The sequence below is a fragment of the Mustelus asterias genome, chromosome X (genome assembly GCF_964213995.1).
Source record: "Mustelus asterias chromosome X, sMusAst1.hap1.1, whole genome shotgun sequence".
Lineage (NCBI taxonomy): Eukaryota > Metazoa > Chordata > Chondrichthyes > Carcharhiniformes > Triakidae > Mustelus > Mustelus asterias.
In genome coordinates this window covers 7,261,499-7,271,679 of record NC_135834.1, presented here as the reverse complement: position 1 = coordinate 7,271,679, position 10,181 = coordinate 7,261,499, and the positions used below count along the sequence as shown (strand labels likewise).

The window sequence follows — 10,181 nt, the reverse complement described above, 5'->3', positions numbered from 1 at the left end:
GCCCGCCGAGAGCTGCCGGTTGATGGCTATTCGTCCGTTTGACTCCCTCAGAGCTGAAGAGAGGTAGAATGTGATGAATTATATAGTTGGAGGTGGAGAAGGTGGAGCAGAATAGGAGGTCAGGGATAAGTCGGAGCTAAGAAGAGATTGGCAAAGATGCCATGGACACAAGATGGAAGGAGTGTTAATGGTAGCGTTAAGGACTAAAGAAGGTACTCATAGCAGAATGAAGGTAAGATCGCAGAGTGTGTTAATAGGAGAACAAGGGTCAGTGCTCAGTGCAAACAAAACTAATGAACAAGTGACAGATGGCCCTGTGGGGGAGGGGTTTGCGTTGGGCCAACCAAAGGAAACAAAAAAAAGGGAAAAAAAGGGCCAGGATGGAGCGGAGAGGTCGCAGTGTAAAGTTGTAGAACTCAATGTTGAGTCCCAAGGGCTGTAAAGTGGCTAATCGGAAGATGAGGTGCTGCTCCTCCAGTTTGGTTTGGGCTTCACTGGAGCATTGCAGCAGGCCAAGGCCGGACACGTGGACAAGATGGCGAGGCGAAGTGGCAACCGACAGCTCATGCTTGCGGACTGAGCGAAGGCGTTCCGCAAAGCGGTCACCCAGTCTACCCCCCCTCCCGATGTGGAGGAGGCGCCATTGGGAGCGGCGGGTACAGTCGACCAGATTGCAGGAGGTACACGCGAGGTGTTGCTTCACCTGAAAGGAGTGTTCGGGGGCCTTGGACTGGACAGTGAGGAGGGAGGTGGCAAAGGCGGTAGGGATGGCACCTTCCACCATTGCATACCATTTGCTTCCATTGCGATAAACTCTTGATTTACCTGTTGGGTGACCAGCTAATCTTAAACTGCTCCGTTACAGTGAGTTCGACACATTCCTTTGAGGTAAGTCGGAAAGATTGTAAAAGAACGCAATGTTACGGGTATGATCATAAAACAGCCAACACAAACAGCCTTAAACACAACCGCACATTTTAAGAAAAATAGTCATTTTGATTAATCTGTGTCACAATTACATCAGAATATATGACGGCTTAAACACCAACCAATATTGGAAACTTGACGAGCACTGACAAAAATATCATCAGTGGATTCCTCTGTCATGCGATTTTGGTGATGTTATAGAGAATCTCGAAGTCTGGTTGCATCTATCTTTGGGTGCCTGGCCCGTACACTGTTCAAACCCCAGCGCTCCAATGGGGAAGTCCAAGGAGCCTTGGATCTCATAGATGGTGCTGTGGCAGGAGGTTAATGCTCCACTTTGTCGAGCTGGCACTCTTGCCCTAATGGTCCACAAAACGGGCACCCTCGTCACATCCCCGTTCGTGTCACCATCTTCGGAGCATGGAGGGGGGGGGTTCTCGTCCTTTGTTTTCCCCCCTCCCCCTCCCCAGAGAGGCTCACGGTCAGACACAAGTCCCAAACAACTTGCTCCATTCTGTGTACAGCTCCAGCTCCTTCCGTGAGACGGTGGGCTGAACTTTGCGAAGGGCGTGCTCGAAGTCCTGGTAGGCGGTGGGCTGGAGCTGCGCCGTCAGGCCTCGCCGGCGCCCCAGGGTCGCCTGGCGACAGAGCTGCACGAGGTCGCTCCCAGAATACCCCTCTGTGCGCTGGACAATGGAGCCAATCTCCCCGTCGCTGAGACAGTGGTCTTGTTGGGACAGGCCGTAGGTTAAAATCTGGCGCCTTGCGATGCTGTCGGGCGGGGAGATATAAAGTCGTTTTACAAAGTACCTGTGGATGGTCTCTTCAATGTCATCGGGATGCCTTGTACCTCCGATGACAATAATGTGGTCACTCCTCGAGTTCACCACGCCTTCGACGTGGGACAGTAACTTGGCTTTAATGGGGTTGAGATGGATGCCCCCTTCACCCGCTGTGTCGGAAAGCATGGCATCGAGTTCGTTGATAAAGATAACGGATGGTTGACGGGACCGGGCGATGAGAAACATCGCCTGTAAGATCATCTCGCCTTCTCCCTTCCACTTAGAAATGAAGGATGACCCGCTAACCTTGAGGAAAGTTGCCCCGAGGTGGGTGGCAATGCATCGCGTGAGCATGGTTTTGCGGCCACCGCGTGGCCCAAAGAGCAGAATGCTTTTGGGTAGCCCGGTCCCCCCACTGTATGCTCCGGGCCTCATTAAGGGCCACAGCACCTGCTGTTCGATCACCGCTTTGGCCGTATCCAACCCAGCAATGTCGCCCCATTGGACTGGAGGGCCGCAATCAACAATTTCATTGGTCACCAAATTCAGGAGTTGGGAATCCAGGCTTTTCAGTTGGTCCTCTAACTGGTTGCTCGCGGTAACTGGCTCAACTCTCCGGAGCTGCGCCTGGTGACTAAGTATGCGGCCACGGTTATCTCCTTCTTCTCCATTCATTAACGCAGGGGCAAACTTTGCAAAGGCCTCAGCGGACTGGAGTGGACGTTCCTCGCCACTAAACGGGAGGGGCATCACTCCTTTCTGCTCCTGCTCACCGTACTTGCCAATGAGGTCAACCTCAATGTGCCTTTTGCCCTTAAATTCCCCGGGCAGTGACCCGTCATCCCCGCTGAACCCGTCACCCTTGACTGGCAGCTGGTAGGAACCCGAAGGAGCCCTTTGCTGTCCGTAGCTGTATCTCCTGTATCGAACGGCGCGCTCGCCCTCTTTTGCTGCTGGAGCCCTCCTCTTCAAAAAGCCGCTGTCCGGTGCCGCCGGGCTTGGAGTCACGTCGCGGCTTTGGTAATCGTAACCCGGGACAACAGAAGGCCGGGACGAGGGAGGAAGAGCGATGGGGGCCATGATACCTGAAGGTAAATAGGAAGACGGAAGATGCGCACCAACATGGCCAGCCCCAGTGCTTGGTTGGCAAGGGTAAGTGTTTGGAGGGTAGTTGTACAATGGGCTTACCCCAACCAGAGCTGAACTGTAAGGTGGGACCATAGCGGGTGGGGGGTGCGCTGGCTGTAGGAAGCTTGAGCTGTTTATAGGTGAAGTGTAGGAGGACGGAACTGCTGATGCCGTTTGACTGCAGTAACCCGGGGGCAAATAAGGTCCGTTGTACCCTGCTGAGTATTCCTGAGACTGAAGGCTTGATTGAATACTTGGGAGGGTGGCGGGACCACACGCGTTACTCGGATAGCGAGGTTCAGGCTGACTATTGGTTCCCACAGGGGAACCGCCTAGCCCGGCACCGCCATCGCCTGGCGGGAGGGCGGAATTACCTCCCGCTTTGGTGCCGGAAAGGCCATCGTGCAGCGAATTCCCAGAATACGTATCGTCGACATGAAGTGACGTTGGCCAGATCTCGTTCTCATTCTTTAGTTCGTTGGCCGGCCCAAACGACCCGTCGGCGTAAGCAGTCAGCTCCGCTCTCTCGTACGAAGCGTGCACGTAGCCTGAGTACTTCTCCGCAAACCTCTTCAGGAGGTTGGAGGCAGTCAGCGCCGACATGTCGCCGTTGGCCCACACGTAATGGTGTCGTGGCCTGCTGGGATCGTCACCCTCGGCTTTGTGAGCCAGGGCGGACGTTGTAAAAGAGATGTCAAGGTATTCCTCTGGCCTCTGGCCGTGCTCCGGGGTCCAATACATCTTCGACAGTCCTGGAAGGTAAGAAAATACATCGTGACCCACATCTTCAAACACCAATGCACGCAGTGAGACATTCCGAGGTATCAAAACAAGTTATCCGGTTACCCATTTGTCAGAGTTGAATGGTACTGCGCCTGTGGTCTTTCCCTTCAATATCAGACACTATTCCTCAGGCTATTTGGTAACCATGCTCACTTTTCCAATTCATTTCATGTGGGCGTCGCTGGCCAGACCCAGCATTCATTACCCGTCCCTAATCACCCCTGAGAAGATGGTGGTGAGCTGCCATCTTGAATCGCTGTAGTACGCTCTCACTGCAAATTGGTTCAATATCAGTGAATGGCTCACTGGGCCCATTTCAGAGTGCATTTAAGAGTCCGTGCTGTGGGCCTACCAGGCATTTCCTTCCCTAAAGGGCATTAGTGAACAAGATGAACTCGCTCCCTAACAGCACTGTGGGTGTACCTACAGCACACGGGCTGACTGATGTCCAACAACAATCCTGGAACTCCCTCCCTAACAGCACTGTGGGTGTACCTACACCACACGGGCTGACAGATGTCCAACAACAATCTTGGAACTCCCTCCCTAACAGCACTGTGAGTGTACCTACACCACATGGACTGACTGATGTCCAATAACAATCCTGTAACTCCCTCCTGAACAGCACTGTGGGTGTACCTACACCACATGGACTGACTGATGTCCAATAACAATCCTGGAACTCCCTCCCTAACAGCATTGTGGGTGCACCTACACCACATGGACTGACAGATGTCCAATAATAATCCTGGAACTCCCTCCCTAACAGCACTGTGGGTGTACCTACACCACATGGACTGACTGATGTCCAATAACAATCCTGGAACTCCCTCCCTAACAGCACTGTGGGTGTACCTACACCACAAGGACTGACTGATGTCCAATAACAATCCTGGAACTCTCTCCCTAACAGCACTGTGGGTGTACCTCCACCACATGGACTGAATGATGTCCAATAACAATCCTGGAACTCCCTCCCTAACAGCACTGTGGGTGTACCTACACCACATGGACTGACTGATGTCCAATAACAATCCTGGAACTCCCTCCCTAACAGCACTGTGGGTGTACCTACACCACATGGACTGACTGATGCCCAATAACAATCCTGGAACTCCCTCCCTAACAGCACTGTGGGTGTACCTACACCACATGGACTGACTGATGTCCAATAACAATCCTGGAACTCTCTCCCTAACAGCACTGTGGGTGTACCTACACCACATGGACTGACTGATGTCCAATAACAATCCTGGAACTCCCTCCGTAACAGCACTGTGGGTGTACCAACACCACATGGACTGACTGATGTCCAATAACAATCCTGGAACTCCCTCCCTAACAGCACTGTGGGTGCACCTACACCACATGGACTGACTGATGTCCAATAACAATCCTGGAACTCCCTCCCTAACAGCACTGTGGGTGTACCTACACCACATGGACTGACTGATGCCCAATAACAATCCTGGAACTCCCTCCGTAACAGCACTGTGGGTGTACCTACACCACATAGACTGACTGATGTCCAATAACAATCCTGGAACTCCCTCCCTAACAGCACTGTGGGTGTACCTACACCACATGGACTGACTGATGCCCAATAACAATCCTGGAACTCCCTCCCTAACAGTGCTGTGGGTGTACCTACACCACATGGACTGACTGATGTCCAATAACAATCCTGGAACTCTCTCCCTAACAGCACTGTGGGTGTACCTACACCACAAGGACTGACTGATGTCCAATAACAATCCTGGAACTCTCTCCCTAACAGCACTGTGGGTGTACCTACACCACATGGACTGAATGATGTCCAATAACAATCCTGGAACTCCCTCCCTAACAGCACTGTGGGTGTACCTACACCACATGGACTGACTGATGTCCAATAACAATCCTGGAACTCCCTCCCTAACAGCACTGTGGGTGTACCTACACCACATGGACTGACTGATGCCCAATAACAATCCTGGAACTCCCTCCCTAACAGCACTGTGGGTGTACCTACACCACATGGACTGACTGATGTCCAATAACAATCCTGGAACTCTCTCCCTAACAGCACTGTGGGTGTACCTACACCACATGGACTGACTGATGTCCAATAACAATCCTGGAACTCCCTCCCTAACAACACTGTGGGTGTACCTACACCACATGGACTGACTGATGCCCAATAACAATCCTGGAACTCCCTCCCTAACAGCACTGTGGGTGTACCTACACCACATGGACTGACTGATGTCCAATAACAATCCTGGAACTCTCTCCCTAACAGCACTGTGGGTGTACCTACACCACATGGACTGACTGATGTCCAATAACAATCCTGGAACTCCCTCCGTAACAGCACTGTGGGTGTACCTACACCACATGGACTGACTGATGTCCACTAACAATCCTGGAACTCCCTCCCTAACAGCACTGTGGGTGTACCTACACCTCATGGACTGACTGATGCCCAGTAACAATCCTGGAACTCCCTCCCTAACAGCATTGTGGGTGTACCTACACCACATGGACTGACTGATGTCCAATAACAATCCTGGAACTCCCTCCCTAACAGCACTGTGGGTGTACCTACACCACATGGACTGACTGATGTCCAATAACAATCCTGGAACTCTCTCCCTAACAGCACTGTGGGTGTACCTACACCACATGGACTGACTGATGTCCAATAACAATCCTGGAACTCCCTCCCTAACAGCACTGTGGGTGTACCTACACCACATGGACTGACTGATGCCCAATAACAATCCTGGAACTCCCTCCCTAACAGCACTGTGGGTGTACCTACACCACATGGACTGACTGATGTCCAATAACAATCCTGGAACTCTCTCCCTAACAGCACTGTGGGTGTACCTACACCACATGGACTGACTGATGTCCAATAACAATCCTGGAACTCCCTCCGTAACAGCACTGTTTGTGTAGCTACACAACAGGGACTGTAGTGGGTTCAAGATGGCGGCTCATCACTGCCTTCTCAAGGGGCAATTAGGGATGGGTAATAAGTGCGGGGCCTTGCCAGTGACACCCTTGTCCCACGAAGGAATACATTTATTAAAAATTGCTTACTTTCTAATTTCATGTTGGAAAATGTTACAGTGCAGGGTAAGAGTGAGTTGTGCAAAGTAACAACTCTGTTCTGCAAACTATTTAAACAAAGAGAATTGCATTACATTCAGGGAGCGAAGTGAAGGAAAGGTTAGCGTAGAGGCCGTTCATCATTGGTAATTGGCAATGAACTCACCAGCAACATCGAGTGGACCGACGAAGCAACACACCAGTCACAGGCCAGCCAATCAGAAAGCCTTGGCCCACATTTTCCTCTCATTGTCCAAGTTGACAAAATGGCGGGCGCCAGTCTCAAAGCAAAATGTTGCAATAGTAAAGAAAGACTTGCATTTGTGTAGCGCCTTTCATGACTTCAGCGTGCCGCAAAGCGCTGCGAAGCCGGCGGAGCCCCTCGGAAGTGACGGTTGCAAATGTGGGCAACGCCGCAGCCAGATTTGCGCACAGCAAGATCCCGCGAGCAGCAATGAAATCACAGCTGACGGGGACAAGTCGCGAATGGACAAGAATTCCTCCTGCTCCAATTCACAGACAGCCTGAAAAATACTTAGCGAGGTTTTCGTGAAAAATACATGCATAATTACACAGCAGTGACAGATAACGGAAAAGTACATTTATTTTTAGTAGGGGCCATTCTTGGCATGAGTATACTTAACAAAGGACAATATCTTGATGTTTCTAATCTACACTCTCTCTGAGTTCATTTTGTCCACACGATCCCTCGACCTAAGTCTCGCCAAACTTCTGAAACTCAAAATGTCCCTTCTCACATTGACCCGACTTCTTTCAAATGTGCTTTGGACATCCCCGACAAAAAAAGAATCCTTGGCCCTTCTTCCAAACAGGTTGTGGGAATTTGGAACAGAATCATGGAATCCCGACAGTACAGAAGGAGGCCATTTGTTCCATCGAGTCTGCACCGACCACAATCCCACCCAGACCCTATTCCCGTAACCCCACATATTTACCCTGCTAATTCCCCTGACACTAGGGGCAATTTAGCATGGCCAATCCACCTAACCCGCACCTCTTTGGACTGTGGGAGGAAACCGGAGCACCCGGAGGAAACCCACGCAGACACGGGGAGAATGTGCAGACTCCACACAGACAGTGACCCAAGCCGGGAGTTGAACCCGGGTCTCTGGTGCTGTGAGGCGGCAGTGCTAACCACTGTGTCACCGTGCCGCACTGTAGGGAAGGTAGCGAAGGCCGTAAACCTTACAACCTTGTTGAGCACTTGAAACGTCAAAGGATATGGGACAAGTGCTGGAAAACGGGATTGGTGTGCCCCCTGTGGTAATTATTGTCAGTGCAGGCTAGATGGGCTGAAGTGCCTTTCCTGCACTGTATGACTCTATGGGCCCGATTTCCCATCCGTGCTCAGCCCCAAAGCCAGGAAATCCTGTCCAAGGTCGACCTTTGCATGGTTCATGTCCCACCCGCTATGATTCCTGTGGCGGGAGGAGTGGGAAAACCCCGCCCTCTGACTCTCTGACCGCTCCCATCTCCCACCTCCCTTTCTTCTTCAAACTCCTTGGACATGTAGCCCCCTCCCAAAGTCACGCGCATCCCTCCCTGCGAGGACGGATCCGCATGGGCCGACACTGTTCAGTGCCCTCCCGCAACATCGCCACCTGATGCCGGAGGCCGCACTGGAATAAAATGATATTATTTGACCCTCTCAAACAGCCTCCCATCCCTGCCAAGCTGAAGTGGCGCGAATCAAAGTCACAAAGGCGTGGCCCATCCTTCTCGATTCCTCTACAGCCGTTGACTGCACTATCCTTCACTGACAAGTGCGGACCTTGGGGCTGGGATGCACAACTATCCTCTATCCTCAGCTGACAAGATGGCAGCTCCATGCTGCACAATGTTGCTTCTGAGGGGGCCTCATCATGAAAGTGAATGAGAAGTAGCTTCAACACATGAACAGCCATGCTCTGCAGACGACACGCAATGTTCCTTTTGTGACGATACTGTGCCTTTAAGAAAAGTATTTGTGTCATGTTTCTTGTGCAGGTTTTTCTTTTAACCGTCTGCTCTAACACCAGTGCCACTTGGTCTGCATCCAACAGCCCCTGTTGTTACTGCAGCAGCATAATTGCTCCTAACTGCCGGAATGTTTGTTCCAATCTGGACTAATGATGTTCTGTTATTTTAGCATCTCCCCCTGGGGCTTTGCAGAGTAGGGCTTGATTGGGTTGATGGACAGAAAATCTAGGTGGACTAGGTGGAACTAGGCTAACACAGAGAAATCAAGCTCAGATGCTGCTTGGAGTCGCTCGAGAGCAACGCCTCTCTTTCCCTCTCTCGGGGGTTGGAGACTGGAATCTGCCAAGAAACGAGCCTCTTTCCCTGAGATTCTGCTGTTTGGATCTTCCTCTGGAAATTATGATATGAGAGTCAGAAGACAGGCGGCTGCCTGGATGTCTGTCCAGAGGTGTTAAAAGGCTGGAAATCTAGCATCCATGTGAGCGTGTCTGTTTTTGGTGCAAGCTGGTTCTGAAGAAGGGATTTTTGTCTATGGGGATATTGCTTAAATTGGAACTATAGAGATGGATAGATAAGAATTATACCTTGCCCTGTTTAAGTATTTCAATTGATAAAAGTTATGCCAATTATTTTTGTTTTATTTTAATTGTATTGTTAAATAAAGTTTGGTTTAATAAAAACTTCCTGGTGGGTTAATAGAATCACACCTAACCCTAATCCTAACTCTCCCCCATCCCTCAATGTTCTTGGGTGACTCTGGAGGTAGCTACCTGAAGTGAGTCAAGGGCTAATAAGTCTTCCTCCAGTTTCAGGCTGTGTCTTTATATTAAGGTGCAATCAATGAATCAGTATCAAGGTGTTGCGAAGAGAAAGAACAAGGTTATGGACATGCTCTCAGTCCAGCTCTCACTTAGTGACTGCACATCACAAAGCTACACTGTTGCAGTAACATATCGTACCTAGAGCATGTGCGATGCTGAAGCCTGGGTCAGCATGCAATGCCTATGTAGGAGCCATAAAGGTCTTTCCACCTGAAAGAAATTATTTTGGATTTAGAATCCCTACAGTGCAGAAGGAGGCCATTCGGCCCATCAGCTCCGTACCAACCACAATCCCACCCTATCCCTGTAACCCCACACATTTACCTTGCTAATCCCCCTGACGCTAGGTTCAATTTTATCATGGCCAATCCATCTAACCCGCACATCTTTGGACTGTGGGAGGAATCCGGAGCACCCGGAGGAAACCCACGCAGACACGGGGAGAATGTACAAACTCCACACAGACAGTGACCCAAGCCGGGAATCGAACCCAGGTCCCTGGCGCTGTGAGGCAGCAGTGCTAACCACTGTGCCATCGTGCCACCCCATTTCTTTTAGTTTAGACAGAACACCAGGATGTTGCCGGGTCTCAAGGGTGTTGGCGATGAGGAGAGGTTGAATAAACTGGGATTGTTTTCACTGGAAAGACGGAGGCTGAGGGGAG

General features: G+C 50.9%; 1 protein-coding gene across 1 annotated transcript in view; it reads right to left on the bottom strand.

The window, feature by feature from the left end:
- Positions 1 to 1,409: 1,409 nt before the first annotated feature.
- LOC144481836 (fidgetin-like) overlaps positions 1,410 to 10,181 on the bottom strand; it is a 114,076-nt gene continuing 105,304 nt past the window's right edge. Inside the window, exon 6 of the mRNA XM_078200989.1 lies at positions 1,410 to 3,622. Within this exon, the coding sequence (XP_078057115.1) occupies positions 1,410 to 3,622 (2,213 nt within the window). The remainder of the gene's footprint in view (positions 3,623 to 10,181) is intronic.